At 51.8% G+C, this 15,664-nt stretch overlaps 6 protein-coding genes across 6 annotated transcripts; 3 read left to right on the forward strand and 3 right to left on the reverse strand.

The window, feature by feature from the left end:
- Nucleotides 1-515: 515 nt before the first annotated feature.
- ATEG_05887 (putative alanine aminotransferase) lies at nt 516-2,072 on the reverse strand (the record flags this gene model as incomplete). Its single annotated transcript, XM_001215065.1, has 2 exons — nt 516-770; nt 840-2,072. 2 exons carry the CDS (start codon nt 2,070-2,072, stop codon nt 516-518), a joined length of 1,488 nt encoding a protein of 495 aa, XP_001215065.1.
- A 1,430-nt stretch (nt 2,073-3,502) lies between these two features.
- On the reverse strand, nt 3,503-5,114 carry ATEG_05888 (proteasome regulatory particle lid subunit RPN7; the record flags this gene model as incomplete). The annotated part of the gene is made up of 3 exons (XM_001215066.1): nt 3,503-3,695; nt 3,760-4,586; nt 4,662-5,114. The coding sequence occupies 3 exons, from the start codon at nt 5,112-5,114 to the stop codon at nt 3,503-3,505; spliced, it is 1,473 nt and encodes a 490-aa protein (XP_001215066.1).
- Nucleotides 5,115-6,082: 968 nt separating this feature from the next.
- Nucleotides 6,083-6,538, reverse strand: ATEG_05889 (uncharacterized protein; the record flags this gene model as incomplete). Its single annotated transcript, XM_001215067.1, has 1 exon — nt 6,083-6,538. The coding sequence occupies one exon, from the start codon at nt 6,536-6,538 to the stop codon at nt 6,083-6,085; it is 456 nt and encodes a 151-aa protein (XP_001215067.1).
- A 1,690-nt stretch (nt 6,539-8,228) lies between these two features.
- Nucleotides 8,229-10,022, forward strand: ATEG_05890 (putative MFS phospholipid transporter (Git1); the record flags this gene model as incomplete). The annotated part of the gene is made up of 5 exons (XM_001215068.1): nt 8,229-8,420; nt 8,500-8,776; nt 8,836-9,541; nt 9,595-9,865; nt 9,930-10,022. 5 exons carry the CDS (start codon nt 8,229-8,231, stop codon nt 10,020-10,022), a joined length of 1,539 nt encoding a protein of 512 aa, XP_001215068.1.
- Nucleotides 10,023-10,952: 930 nt separating this feature from the next.
- On the forward strand, nt 10,953-11,910 carry ATEG_05891 (PEX11 family protein; the record flags this gene model as incomplete). Its single annotated transcript, XM_001215069.1, has 3 exons — nt 10,953-11,019; nt 11,204-11,681; nt 11,748-11,910. 3 exons carry the CDS (start codon nt 10,953-10,955, stop codon nt 11,908-11,910), a joined length of 708 nt encoding a protein of 235 aa, XP_001215069.1.
- Nucleotides 11,911-14,069: 2,159 nt separating this feature from the next.
- Nucleotides 14,070-15,244, forward strand: ATEG_05892 (uncharacterized protein; the record flags this gene model as incomplete). The annotated part of the gene is made up of 3 exons (XM_001215070.1): nt 14,070-14,407; nt 14,474-14,858; nt 15,035-15,244. 3 exons carry the CDS (start codon nt 14,070-14,072, stop codon nt 15,242-15,244), a joined length of 933 nt encoding a protein of 310 aa, XP_001215070.1.
- Between the last annotated feature and the right edge of the window lie 420 nt (nt 15,245-15,664).

Here is a 15,664-nt window from a genome sequence, read left to right on the forward strand (position 1 = left end):
CGGGAAAGAGTTCCTGCCTGCAAGGGCCTGTGGGCAGCCGCATGAGGGATTTATTTCCTAGATACAGGGCAGCGGCCATGCAAGGGATGCGGACCAAGCTTTGCGGCCAAAGGCTTGTTGCGACTTGGCTTTTGGTCTGTGTTGAGCGATGGGTGCATGCATGCATGAATGCATGTGAGGTGCGACAGGGGGGTGGAATGTTGAGATTTGTTTGTTTTGGGGGGCTCAGGGGTGTCCTTTGTACTGGCGGTGGGTGGTGGAGCACTGGGTCTCACAACGGCCTAGGTCTAGCGAGGTACGGAGAACAAGGTGGGTAGACTGGTCTATCGATGACGTTGCGAACGTATCCTATTGATGTAATGTAGATCATCTGACATGTAAAATGTGATAATACACAGGAACTGGAACCAATGTCAATTCAAAACAGTGCCGCGGGCACAGGTATATGTCTATATTCAAACGTAACGGATGCATCGATCGGCGGTGTGCATATATATTTATTTTGGGTCGTTTCTTTATTTGTACTTGGCCATGAACTCGGAGTGGAACTTGACGATGCGCTCCACCCAGTCGGTTCCAGGGGCCAGGAAGGTCGTACGGAAGTGCAGCGTGTTCTCCTTCTGACCGAAGCCAGAGCCCGGCACGACACAGACACCCGTGGCGTCCAGGAGACGGAGGCAGTAGAACTCGTCAGCGGCGCGGTTCTCGGCCTTGGCGGCCTCGACCGCCTTGGGCGGGAGGGTGATCGTGGGGAAGAGGTACATGGCACCCTATATTAATCATGTTAGTTGGATCGAGCAAGATAAGGCCAACCAACGACGAACGGGAAGGGTACATACCTGAGGCTCCTGGCACTCAACTCCCTCCATCTGACGGAAGGCATCATACAGCGCGAGAGCGCGCTTGTGCAGACCCTGACGAATGCCGTTGTATTCCTTCTGGTAGAGCTCATAGCTGGGCTCACCCTCCTTAGGGGGGTTCACCATGAGCTCGAGCAGACACTGACCGATGACGGGAGGGCACAGGCCAATGCTAACGAGCTTGTAGATCTGCGCCGCAACCTCGGGGTCGAATCCCACCAGCTCGAAGTATCCACCGCGCTGACCGCACTCGCCGACCATACCCTTGGACACACTGTGCAGGGAGGCCAATTCAACGTCGTCGTACTTGCCGGGGAACTCGTCCTGCAGTTGACGCAGGCGCTTCTTGAACGAAGTGAACTCGCCCTCGAAGACGTTGGTCTGGTAGACCTCATCGGCGAGGACGACCAGCTTCTCCTCGGCGGCGAGGTCGATCACGCTCTTGATGTCCGCGGGGCTAAGGGAGGCACCCGTGGGGTTACCCGGGTTGATGACCACAATGGCGCGGACGTCAGTGCCAGCCGAGCGAGCCTGCGACAGCGAGGTGCGAATGGCGTTCACGTCGGTACCCCAGGCCCTCTGTTCCTCGAGGTGGTAGGGGACGCATTGAGCGTTGAGGAGGGCGAGGGTGGCAGTGTACAGGGGGTATTGGGGAATAGGGACGAGCACGCCAGCGTCGGGGCCATCGCAGATGACGCTCAGGAGGGTGTTCACACCGGACGAGGCACCGGCGCACAGGAACAGGTCCTGAGGGTTGGCGGCGTAGCCATCACGCTCCTCGATGAAGTTGGCAACACTCTGGCGGATGACGGGGGCACCCTGGCTGTGACTGTAGGCGCCGACGCTCTGAACGTCGGCCAGAAGAGTCTTTGCGCGGTCGAAAACATCTTGTTGGTACCCGAAGGTTGTGCGGAGGGCGTCGGGGTTCTGCAACAGCTCAGGGTTCTCGAGAAGACTGAGGACTTGACGGAAGAAGGTGATGGGCTTCTGGTCCAGCTGCTGAGGGTTTCCGATGTTGGCGAAGATGACGCTGTCGAAGGGCAGAGACTTGTCTCCCTGGGCGAGTCTCACGCGGTACTGCTCGGCCTTGACGGCCAGCTCACCACGGACGGCATACTTGGCCTCCTTGACCTGAGGGTTGATGTTGTCGATGTGCAGGCAGCGGGGGGCCTTCGCGGAGAGGGAGCGACGAGTGGTGTAGGTGACCGTCATGGAGGATTGTTTGGCGGGGACTATGTTGATCGGAGGAGGGTCAGTGATCTTAGAATGAAAGATCGGAGCCCGAGGGGCAGCGACAGCCGGCACATTTGTACTCCCGTCACAAAATTCACGCAAAGTGGGTAAAGAGGGAGTTGCCCGATGCCATGCGAGGGGGGAAGCGTGGGTGGATTCAGAATAGTGATTTTTATTATTAAGATGGGGGGGCGCAGAGAGCGTCTCTCATCCAATCCACGGCGAACGCGATCTCGATCACCGCGCCCCTCATCCCAAACCAGAATCCGGAGAGACATGGGGGTTGGATGTCCGGAGCCCCAGGAAAACCAGCAAACACATACCTGACGTTGCGGAGAAAGCCCGCGGAGTGGTGTGATGATGGCGGGCGAACCAGGCGCCATGAGCACTATTCGGCCGGGAAACCGCCAGGCGGCCTCGCGCCAACGGAGTTGCCCGTAGGTGGGATGCGAGCTTAACTTGCCAGCCGGACATGACAACGACGAGGAATGTTCTCCACCGTGGGGGTGCGGGGGATGACGGCGTAACGGGACTAGGGAGTCCTGCAAGATGATTTGCACGTCGCGACCCGGTTTGTTTCGAATGATCGAACAGCGCGCAAAGGCCCGAAGAGAATTAGGAAAAAGTTGCTCCGAGGGAGAGAAGCGCGAAAAAAAAAAATATTGTTCCGGGTGGGCGGTGAGATCCGAGGCGGGCCCCGACGGATGACTCATCAGGAACCGGTCTGCTTCCTACGGGACATGTCCGTAGTATCTTTAACACCTGCACGCTGTGGACTATAAAGAACATGAGCTGGTAAGATAGTATAAGATGCAGTCTCACGTCAATCTACAAACCGACAGGACCTGGTCTATACTGCGACAACCCATGTCAATATCAAGGCCAGGCACCAAGCGGAGACCCTGTGTTCCTGATCCAGCCTCGCCACGTGCCCAGCCCGGTCTCTTCCGGCCTTCGGGTACCGGCGGATATCGAATAGACGCAGACCGACTACCCTCCATGATTGACAATGTGAAGTAGATCAGCACGTACGGAGGAGTCTACAATAGCCACAATCCTGCTCAAGTATAGTACGCTCTCGAAATCCATCATGATCGCCCGAACAACCCACTTTATCGACTACAAGACAGCTAAAACGTTGGTGGATCCACCCTTCAATTAATTTAATCGTGATGAACTGGCCTGCCGCAATGCGGAGGCACTAATCACTAGTCACGACGCTACCATTCTTAGGCTGACAGGAAGCCAGGTCACGTTGTCTGTCGTCATTAATGTATGATACAGCAGCCTTGCTTGCTTTTGCTCTAATTTAGCCCCAAGTACCAGAGGAAACAACCCTCTGCAGTTCATACAGCATGGCGACTTCTAGGATCGAAATACATGCCACTCCAGATTTCAGCCCTAGCTCCTCAGCTCCGTTCGCTTCCGCGCAGCCGCACCGCCTGGCCGTACTTCTGAAGCTTCGTGATCAGTGCATCACCATGCTTCACCACATCCGCATACTGCTTGTTCTTGTCATCCGGCCGGTTCGTCTCGATAATCCCATTCACGCGGTCAATCGTGCAAGCAATGCGGTTGCTGGAGATGAACTTGGCCAGGTCACTGTGATTGATCGTCAGCTACCACTGTTCATCTGGATCCCTGCATGTAATTCGCCGTAACTTACCGATCTAAGAAGTCAACAGTCACGCCGAAATCGTTGGCCATGCTGTTAAGTCCGACCACCCGATAACTCTGGAGCAGCTGCTGGTAGGCACGCAGTCTCATCTCACGCACAAACCACGCACGGTGCTCATACAAGTACCGATCCTGGGTCAGGAAGTTGTCTTCCACCGCCGCCAGTGCCACAAAGAAGGAGCGGTAGTTGCCGCTGTACAGACTATCCACCAGGTTGGCCAAGGGAGAGAAATCCACGGGGACTTCGGCATCCGCTTGGATACCGGATCCAGCTCCCAGCGTGGTCAAGTTCACCACCGTAGTAGCGTTCCTGGGGGTAGTCTTCGACGTAGTAGCATCCTTCATCTCCTCGTCCTGGGCACTGGGTCCGGACGAAACCTCCCCGGTCAACGCAGCCAACCGATCCTCAGCAGACCCAAGGATAGCCTTAATCTCCGGAGCATCGACAACCTTTGCCTTGAAATCAACCCGCTTCAAGGACAGCGATCCCGCGAGAACGGAGTAAATCACCAACGCAGAGTAGCTGCAAAGCTCGTAACTCGTAAACGTGGACAAGCTGTCGAGAAGAAGAGGGGCTGCCAGGCTGTAGGAGCGGATAGTGAGCAAGTGCAGTCCCTTATAAGCCTTGAGGCGGTTCCTCCGATCCCAGTCACCACCACTCTCGATGAGCGTGTTTGCACGCTCGATGCTCTTCTTGACATATAGGGTGTCGCCGAAGAAGAGACCAATCCGGATCATAGCCAGGACCAGGTCAATCTTCGTTCCGAGGAACGACGTTTTCTCAAGGAGCGCTTCGTGGGATTCGATGGCTTTGTCCTATTGTGTAGTCCGGTGTCAGCAAGAACCCATATCATCAAAACTTCTGAAAGTTATCAAGCAGAGCAAACCCACCTTATCACCAACACGCGCCCAGAATTCAGCACGCTTCCCCCGAGCAGCCAACACCTCCGTCTCGCCGGCGGCTTCCTCTGCCTCATCTTCCTCCTTCTTGAATCCGTCCAGCTCTTTCTTGTTCTCCTCCACTAGCGACTGGTACAGGGACTCATCCCAGGGAAAGTCAATGTTCTGGGGCGATTTCCGGGATGCAAGCATATTCGAGACGATCAAAGGTTTGGAGCTGCCTTGATGCTGGGGCACACCTTCACCGGAGTGGTTCAGGATGCCTTCAACAGGGTGTGCGAGGTACCGGTAGAACGGAGCCATCTTGTGTTCGGAGATGGCCTCTTGGACCTTCTTCAGCGACGACTGCTGAACCGACGGCGCGCATGACGGATTGGAGAGGTTGAAGACATGCTGAGCGAGGGTGAGGTTCGGGTACTTTATGTACTGCGGATCGGACCCCATGCTGGCGATGGGTACTTTGATATGCGATGCAGGAGCGTCCCAGCAATACAGAGAGGCCCGGTTGAGTTAGATGGGGGGGATTGGCGGCGATAGATGGGAAAGGGTGGTGGATGGGATGATGAATGGAGCGAATGCATCATCTAACTCATCTACGTAGCTGACCTGAGCTCAGCTGGCGCAATGTTGTTCCGTCCCGAAACCACCAACTTGCTGACTCACCTCCATTCTATCAACAACTAGTTACCTTAGGTTAGGTACTTAAAAAGAACTCTTCCTCTTAATGGCCCTAGAATCTGAATTTTCGAGGACGAAGGTTTAGAATTTCCGAGATTCCCATAAGCACAACGAGTGATCTCCATCACTAACGTGCATTGCCTGTCTTTCATACAAATAATGAGTACTCCGGGGCACTTGCCCTAGTCCCGTTAAGTCAGAGAAGCATGGTCGTTCATCACAATTCAAGCTTAAGTCGATTGCTCGAAGATGCATGTCTGTCGCAACATCACTCCCCATCATCTAGCAGTATATTACGACGATTGGCGTAATTTCGGTAAGTCTGGGCTGTCGGACGAGAGATACAAGTACGCTCTACCTGAGCCGCGACGAGAGGCAAGAAAGGCAATGCAGCAAGGCTGGTGAAGGACGCGCCTTTGACAGCGAACAATAAGACCACAAGGCTAGGTAATCCGCCGAGATGCATGCAACCAGCCATATCTCTCGGCACGGGATCATGCGCTGCGTGCCATGAGCAGGCGGCAAAGAGATATCGTACGCGAAGACCAAATCACATAGAGATAAACGGGCAAATATGCGAGTCACGGTAGTAGCCTATCTCAGAAAAACTCATCCCGATCCTGGAACGGCCAGCCTCGTTTGTTCTTTTCCAATTCATCAGCGTTAGCTCCCTCTGAGAAATGGGCCTCGAGCTCGTTCTTTTCCACTGCCAAGTTATACGCTTCTGTGTGGACCTATCCTTCCTCTGACAGGCCCGCTAGCTCATCACGCCAGTGGGCCACGAGCTCATTAAGATTGTACCACATCGGCTCGTCTTCAGCTTGTTTGGTCACTTCCTCCGGTGAAAATTCAATAGGACATGCCTTGTCCCCCGCTGGCTTTCCAGGCACAGATGGCCATGCATTGCACATGTTTATCAGTGCACCTCGTAACGCCATGAGATTCCCCATCCACTGGCGACCAGCGTGTTTCACTAGGTGCTGACGCGTAAGTACCGGTGGATCTGCAAGGGCGCTAAGATGTGTTTTGTTCAGACCTCCATTGAATACGCGGTAGAGATAGAACAAAGGCTGGCGTCGGATAAGTTCATCTGCTTGAGATCCCGCTTCAGGGTCCATGTCATCATATATTTCTGGGTATCTAGGGGGTTTTAAGTCTTCCGGGATAGTGGAATCGGGGTTCTCAAACATCCTCGGATGGCCAGCAGCAAGCAGTGGATGGGTAATGACCGTATGCTGCCAGTCAACAATACTTTTGATCTCGAATGTATCAGGACTTATGAATACGTTTCTCGGTGTGAAATCTATCTTTTATCAGTATAGTGACCACATAGCTCCAATACGACATAGACTACCTGGGTGGTGGATAGTCGGTTTTTTTCAACAGATCGCGGATATCGCGGGAAGAAGAAAAGGTGCAATTCTCTGGTACTTCTTCAGAAAAGCGATGTACTCCTCGAGCGAATCCAAGGAAGAGGGAACGGTATTATATGGGAAATCGCACTCTAAGGGGCGCCCATATATCGCCGTCCGCTTAAGTTCCTTCTGGGCGATGGCGTTCAGGTATTCTTTTGGATCAGTCCCTATACTTTGTTACTGTCAAATGGCAACACTTTGCATGTTGTAGTACACACTTGGTCCTCTGATCAACTCTAGCTCTGCCCGCTTCCCATACCAGAACATGTAATCAGCGATAGGCCCAATACAGTAGACTTCAGAGTCGCCGTCTGTATCCTCAGCGCCCAATGTATAGAGTTGTCTCTGTAGGTGATCTGGGACATCCTGCTTGAAGCACGGGCTGCCAATTGAAGCGAAGGAAATATCGAAGAATTTATTTTCGGTATCGACGATACCCGTAACAAACATTCGCATCCGGGGTTTTGTTATGTCCAACCAACGTGTATCCGCAGAAACTCCGGATGCATGTTCCATAATAATATACTCCGCATCGACTGGGTTATCGGCTGTAGAGCACCAGGTATACACTTCAGGCACCAGAATGCCTTTTTATCGAAGAAACGTGAGGGTGGCCGCTTCACTAGCGGTGGCATACTTCCTAGGGACTGATAACCATTGGTATATGGAATCTTCACAATTGCCTGGAAATCATCCTCCATAGTCTCTAGGAGCACTCGAATGAAGCCACCTTCAGCTAAGCTCCTAATAGATTTAACCTGAGAATTCGCCGGTTTATGTTTCTGAACACCGGTATATACTTTGTAGCGAGGCGCTCTGATTTACGCGGCAGCAGAGGTAAAATTTTATACGACAATTATTTGGATTGTTCGAAAGCTTACAGTAGATGTTTCAGTAGATAGCAGGAGATTCGCACGCGGTTATTGGAACTCAAAACTGTACCTCATAATGTCTTGGGAGGCAAAGAATTCTCAAGTATTTCGATGGGATTCGACTGCGAATTCCTCTATATTCGATCGAGTACCATTCATTAAGACCGGAGGGATGGACCAATGACAAGAGAGCTTGGGGAAAGCTTAGCGTCGGCCTCTAAGGCGGGCCCACTTAGGTAGAAGTATGGTGGACTTGGCGATAAGGGAGTGCGACCTTGGAAAGTGTAACTAACCAACTGCCTAGGTAGAGACAAGGGTTAACTCGACCAGGTGATAATAGTGAGCTCAGCTTGACCCTCATCAGGTGGCCCCTCCAAGAATCCTGCATCTTATCTTTCTCCAAAAAGAAAAAATTTTCCCCTCCTCCGATACTTCTCTTTCCCTCCTTCCAACCCCCTTGAACCCGTTAATTTACCTCCAACCTCTACTCGCCGATCTTTCCCCGTTTACCTACAGGACGCGCATTCACGTTCTGCTGCACCTCTCCTGCACCGCCTTGTATCTCTCACAACAGAAAGAGCGCCCTCTCCACCATGGACGCCAAAGAAGACCCTCAATTAGTATCGGCTGAAACTCCGTCGTCCGAGAAAGTCGCAACTTCTCTGGATGCTGTTCCTGTCGATGTTCCTCCGTTAGACAGTCCTCAGCCCAAAGGCCGCTGGGAGCGTAGCTGGCCTACTATCGCCTGCGGTGCGGGTCTTTTCTCCGATGGTTACCTCAATGGGGTACGTATCAGCTTCAATGTCACCTCGTCAAGTCGAGTCTCAACGTGCGACAAGAATATTTCTGATGCGGTTTCCCTAGGTAATCGGTCAAGTCAACACCATACTCAGCCAGCTCTACCCGGTCACATACAACAACTCACCGGCCAGCCAAAATGTTGCCTCAATCACCTTCGCGGGTACTGTCCTCGGACAGCTGGTCTTTGGCTATACTAGCGATCACTGGTCGCGCAAATGGTCGCTAATGATCTCGACCATCATCCTCATCGTGTTCAGCGCTTTGTGTGCTGGTGCGTACGGTCTCCACGGCAGTCAATATGGTCTTTTTGCCGCCCTCACTGCGTATCGCTTTTTCCTAGGTACGACAACTTACCAAGTAGCTGGTCGTCGCGCTTAAGAACACTGACTGAACTGTCAGGTCTGGGTATCGGTGGAGAATATCCGGCCGGCAGCGTTGCTGCGGCCGAGAATACGGGTGAACTCAAGAAGGGCCATCGAAACCGCTGGTTTATCATGTTCACCAACTTCCAAATCGATTTTGCTTATGTCGTCTCGGCTCTTGTCCCAATGATCTTGGTCCTGATTTTTACCGAACATCATCTTCGTGCCGTGTGGCGCATTGCGCTGGGACTCGGCGTTATTCCACCTCTCAGCTTGTTCTATCTGCGGTTGAAGCTAGAGGAGCCGGAAGAGTACAACCGAGAGCGCATGCATAAATTCCCCATCTGGTTGATTATCAAGTTCTATTGGAAGCGTCTGGTAAGGTTTTCCGGTGGTCCTATCATCATACCTGCAGGATTAACCGACATGCAGACGGTGGTCTCGCTCATCTGGTTCATTTACGATTTCTCGGCATATTCGTTCAACATCTACTCGTCCAAGTGGCTATCCATCATTCTGGGTGACAATGCTCCGCTTTGGAAGTCCTTTGGTTGGACTACTGTGACAAACGCGTTCTACATTCCGGGCTCCTTCCTGGGTGCTCTGGCCAGTGACTGGATAGGTCCTCGCAATACTTTGGCCCTCGGTGTAGGACTCCAGGGGATCGTCGGTTTCATCATGTCCGGCTGCTATGAATATCTTGCAACACCGAAGAACGTCGCTGCCTTTGTTGTCGTGTTCGGGTATGTTGTTCCTTGGGGTCAAACTGTCTGGTTGCTAACTTCCATGCCAACAGAATCTTTTCCGCTTTGGGTGAGTTCGGCCCCGGTGACAATATCGGCCTCTGTGCGGCCAAGTCCAGTGCAACTGCCATTCGAGGTCAGTACTACGGTATTGCTGCAGCAATGGGCAAGATCGGCGCTTTTGTCGGTACCTATGTGATTCCCATTGTCCAGAACAACGCTCCCAACAAGGTTCGCGCTGGGCAAGACCCCTTCTTCGTTTCAAGCTCCCTCTGCATCTTTAGCGCAGCGTTGGCGTATTTCCTTTTGCCCAAGATTGGACAGGTACGTTGATGACCCCGTCATCCTTCACAGTTGGTCAAGGGCTTTGCTGATAACCAGGTTATAGGATACGATTACGGAGGAGGATGCGAAGTTCCGCGCGTACCTCGAAGCCAACGGTTACGACACCTCTACTATGGGTAACCCGGAGTCTGAGTAGTCGATTTTGCGACCGAGCCCGCATATCGCAGGTCCCTATTACCGCATGCCTTCTCCAAAGTGATTGCCCGCCCGAGACCAGCCCGCGCAGCATCGACCCTTTGCAGCAATTTCCTCCCTTCCGGTAAAAAAGAAAATCACTATCGGCCCTCGCGACAAAGCAGTGCGATTAGTAGACGACGGTGTGAGAGATGATACCGATGGCAGCAACCCGACAAGTCGTTCCCACTCCCGCAGCAGTTCGTATGCAGAGACAACGTCCCCAAGCAGCCCCACGATTTGACAGCCCCGAAGCGAGATGATAGGTAGAGGTACCGGTAGTTTCTGTTTGGCCTGATGTTATTGACGTATATGAATGATGAATGTCATGCCCGCGATATGTGGTGGCTAGATGTTATGTGTTACTTTTTTCTCCTCATATAAACGATAATAAGATACTGATGTATTCCAACCGGGTAATCATGACGTCTGGAGAAAAGGATCCTGGATTAAAAACTACTAAGGTAGGTACAGACGACTGTTGCTGGTCACGTCACATGATACTCCCCCATGCATTTATCAGAGAACGGCAGGGGCGACCGGGGGAATTTCCCGGATGGGGACCTCCACAACTCCTCCCATCAGCCGAGGTTCCGACTCGACTCCACCCGCTCCATCACCGGCCATCGAGAATTGCCGACCCTCGTCCTCCTTTCTACTGTTATTTAGCTCTACTCACTTCACTCCACTCCGCCGTCTTTTTCTACCTAACCCTTGTGCTTTCCCCCCTCGTGGTAGAATTATCGCTTCAACTACCTATATCAGCTGGTCTGTTATCTCTTCCGCTGCTCTGTCCTGTTCCTATTGTGCCAACCGGAACCCAACTTCCGACCGACCTCGCCTGAAATATCATCCTCATACCCAGTTCCGGGGATCATACAACTCTGTGAAAATGGTTGCGGACGCTCTGCTCTACCACCCTGCCCTGGCGCACTACCTGCGCTTTGTCGCAACGACTGGTAGGTTCTCCTGACCCCGTTTGTGCTGAGGGGTGGGCATGTCGCGGGGAAGTGAAACCGATGTAGACGTGGAAATTCCCCTCTTTATCGGCTCGATTTGTTCCATGGGCTTCCTCTCGATGACCGAAGATTATACAACGATAAAACTGCATAAGGCGAGCCATTCTCTGACGAAATCTCTCAGTCGGTCGGGATAAACTCCTCCGTACCCTGCAGTACTTCTCTCGCTTCTACGCCTGGTACCTGTACCGCACCAACCGTCCCCAGTCATCCATCGAACCCTTCAACGCCATCAAGAAGCAATTTGGCACGACGCGAAAGATCCTGCGTATCGGAAAGTTCATCGAGCATCTCAAGGCGGCCGCCCTGGCCGCCGACAACAAGAGCCCCATCGACCCTGTCCTGCGTTATCTCGCCGTTGGCCGCCAGCTCGGTTACGCCGGTTACCTAACCCTCGACACCATCACCGTCGTTGACGCCATCGGTGTCCGCAAGCTCGCCTCCGCCAAGCGGCTGCAGGAACACGCCTACCGCGCCTGGATGTCCGGACTGGTCTGCAGCGCCATCGCGGGTGTCTACACTATTTGGAGACTCCAGGAGAAGGAGAAGACTATTGACCGCAAGGAGGGTGAGGGTGTTGTTGAGGCAAAGAAGCTCGAGAAGTATGTCCTCTGGTGCGGTTCATTGATCGATTTCCGTGCATGTTACTGACTCTGTGTTATTTCCAGGGAGCGTGCGGCTGCTCGCATTCAGCTCATCTCCGATATGTGCGACTTGACTGTCCCTCTGTCTGCCCTTGGTGTGTCCGCTCTCGACGATGGTCTCGTCGGTATCGCCGGTACGGTCAGCAGTTTGATCGGTGTCTGGTCCCAGTGGCGCAAGACGGCCTAAGCGGACTAGTTAGGGGGAACCGTGGCTATTTCGAGAAGACTATGGGCGGTACAACTGCCAGAGAGACAGTTTGCCCAAGAGGCCATGAAGATGCAGTTATGGGATGACATTTAGTTTGCGTCTGCAGTTGACAGCTCAATAGCAATCGGCGGTTTTTACTGCGTTTCTATGCACATATGTATCTTAGATATCTATTACCTTTGTTTTCTCTTGTCTAATTGACGAAGTTTTTTTCTTCTCTAGAGTCTACATGTGTTTGTTCTTGATTATCTAAAGTGGGACTAACATGTGAATGCAGTTGCACTGTTTCACATGCAAATTTCTGAGACTGTCTATCAAGCAATCAGGAGTTAATAACCTTTTTTGAAAACATGTCCCTTGGAGAAAGAATTGGTTGTCGGTATAAATGAAGGCAATTGATGTCAGTCCAGTATAATTGTTCTTGTTTAGTTGCTCTTGATGAACATAAAGGACCGATACATAATAAGTTTGATATAGATATCAGACCATGGACATTAATACTTGGGTCTAGGATATCAGGCCAATACCAGTATGATTGTCAGGGTCCATGAATTGACCAAGCTATGTTCATTTTGGCCATGCCCGTTGTTGGCATTAGACCTTCCGACAGCTCGTGATTTATGTTTGTCTGACTGTGACATTACAATAGAAGAACTACGGTAATCACAACCACCCAAAAAGCGGTGGAGAGATACACCACCCTGGCAAGGCCCTGGTCTTACCTTGAAGGATGGTTTTCGCCCAAAGTAAAAGCATAGCAAGCAGAGGTGAACCCGACCTGCCCACGATAGCCGGAGAGCGTGCTACCTGCGGCCACGCACATTCCCGCTCCGCACAGCTATAGGAAAACATGTAGACGAAGCACCGAGCGTGGACAAAGGTGATCGAGATAGCAAAATTCACCCACTGGGGAGGGCACTCAGACAAAGCAGGTGAAGGGCATTTGTGGAAAGCAGCAATATACATGCAACTGTGAGGCAGCTATACAGGCATTCCCACGCCGGAGGTGGGGAAAGAGGTAGAGGATACAGCAATCGTATCACTGAGTTCTTACGGGTTCTTCTTATCTCTGAGGTAGCGCCACCCACTAAGTCTAGGAAAGTTGCATGGAAAAGCCAGATAGATACGGGACGGATATGGATATCGTGCTTGTCGTTAGTATGGTCTTATGGACAGGGCGGCAAGGCAGGGCAAAGACATGAAACCTTCATTTCCAGCACCTTACCCGGAGGCGAACCCAGCGAATGAACCGGGTCATCGATGTTGGATGGCTTAGACTCACGCATGTCCGCCTTGTAATGAGCCTGCCATGTGGCTACATTATGTGCCTGGTCAGCATGGATCCCATGTCCAAACCCCGCGGAGGTTACTGTCTTTAGTAGGACTGGCGCCACTGGCGTACGTCGTGGTGAGCCGCATTTTATGGGCCAAACCAGTTGTCAAGAAACCCACAGCCTGGCCATTAGCACACCAGCCTCTGGCGTGCTCCTGCTCAGCCCTCTAAGATGTCTATCATGACATGTATAGATTGGCTGTTGATGCAAGTACTAAGGCGCCTTGGTTAGATGCGGCGATGGAGATAAAGCGGGGTATTCTTTGCTTTTTCTTAGCCTTTACACGTAGACAGTCGGTTGGACATTTGGTTTTGTCCACAAGCGGACCCCTAAAGTTTGCTGTCAATCAGCCTCGATAGCCAGTCGAGGAAAGCGGGTTAGACCACCAATGTTGAACGAGGCAGAGAGTTGGGGCTCAGCAGCGGCAGTTCAGCCGAAATATTTAAGTAGAGGGGTCGAAGCTAGTAGCTTCCTCTTTGACTCTACTATTTGGCTATCGTACATCTTGGTGGACTGACACACGCGGCTAAAATCGAACGTTTCTTTGTATTCCAACGATCTGCAGCGACGCTCATGCCTCTTTGATCTAACCATCTTAAAGATCGCGCATATGCAAGCTGGGGGAGAATGGCGGAAGCTCTCGGAGTGGTCGGCCTTGCCTACCCTATTGTTAAGGACCTCCTCAAGGTTGCGAAGAAGTTAAGGAGACTGCATAAGCAGATCCGCAATGCAAAAAACGAACTATCCAATGTGATCGAAAGAACTATAACAGTCGCCCGAACATACGACCTTTTCAGGGAAACAATGGCAGTTGCGAGGGGAATTCAAGGGCTAGCACCCCTGTTCAAGCGACATCAACAGCTCATCAAAAGTATTGATAACGAATCAAAGCGAACTATTGAAAGCCTGAGGCATATTACCCGCAGGCTTCGCTCTCTCAGACGCGGTAAACCTATCAGTACGGTCGAAAGATTGATCGCACAGTTTGAGTGGACTAGAGAGAGCAAGAAGACCGTCCCCTCACTGTTCCAGAATATGGAGGTGCTAGAGAGGTCTATGAGAACAACCGCGACCTTGGTGAACATTCAGCTGCTTTCTCAAACCTACCAACAGGATCCATCGGATGCGGTCCTGGCACAATTGTACATTACAATCACTCCCCCAATTGACAGATGATGTGGATCTCTATACTGACTATTGGTCGGCAGCGAATTGTCTAGAAAAATGCTGCGTATCGAATTCGACAAGCTTCAGCACGCTCAGCAGGTCCAAAAGAGGCTTATGATGCAGCAACAGATCTCACCAAGTCAACATGTCAAGGCCGAGGAGTTTGCCCAAGAAATAATTACGATTCTGAAGAGAGAGATTCCTCAACTGAAAAATCACCAGCCCGCTGGGAGCCAGTCCACATCTGATTCCCGGTCGCCACCAACCTCACACATATCAGACGAGCCTTCGCCCATTACGACGCCCTCTCTCTCTCTCCCTAGCCGTTCTGAGAGCCAGTCTGTCATCAAGCCAGAGCAGGATGGCGATGTCCCAGGGCCCAAGAGGCAGATTTCGCGGAAAAGGAGAACGCGGTCAGCGCCTTCGGTAAGTACAATAGATCTACCTGAAAAAAAAACACTTCCCGGGTGTATAATAATAATACGAGTAGCGGATTCCGTCAGAATCGTCGCCCCCTTTCCCGTTTTCAAGTGACGCAGAACACAACAACCATGATAGCCAAGGCGCTGGACTAGATATGCACGATCAAAACTTAGGTGAAGATCAAGGAGGCGCATATATGCGGATGCCCCCTTTTGGATCACCAAGACTGGTCCCTCTCACGTCTGTTAGACGACCCTCGCCTGATCGTCCAGATGCATCCAGCGATACATCCAATCAGCAACGAAAAAGGCATGGTGGTGGCTCTCATCCAACTCGAAGACGGCGGAACACCAGTAAGATATCTGAATATGGAGATGGAGGTGAGGTAACTGCTACGCATAGGACGGGCAGTGTTGGTCTACCATCAGGGAGCTGGAAAGGAAAATCAAGGCCGGATCAGTAAATAAATACGAAGCCACGAGATACATCTACTAATACATACCCAAATATATGCTGCATCTTCTCACTTTTAATATAAGCCATCTCAGCTGTTAATACCGTGGTAAATTCTCGTGAATTCGTGATTTTGCTAGTAGGCAGCTATGCCTCTATCTGTTACCCAGCTGGGTACTAGGGATCTACTGCACTACCTGCTCCAGGCCTGGGTCGGGTGGGTTCTGCCAGTGTATGCACTTCTAGGGGTGAAATCCTTATGTAAGTATCAGCGACGTGGTCCTATATCTCGAGAAGGGATAAGGTTTCCAGTAAGGACAAGGGCGACGAATGATATCTTTGTCTATTGACCAGGT

Source organism: Aspergillus terreus, genomic scaffold, assembly GCF_000149615.1.
Source record: "Aspergillus terreus NIH2624 scaffold_8 genomic scaffold, whole genome shotgun sequence".
Lineage (NCBI taxonomy): Eukaryota > Fungi > Ascomycota > Eurotiomycetes > Eurotiales > Aspergillaceae > Aspergillus > Aspergillus terreus.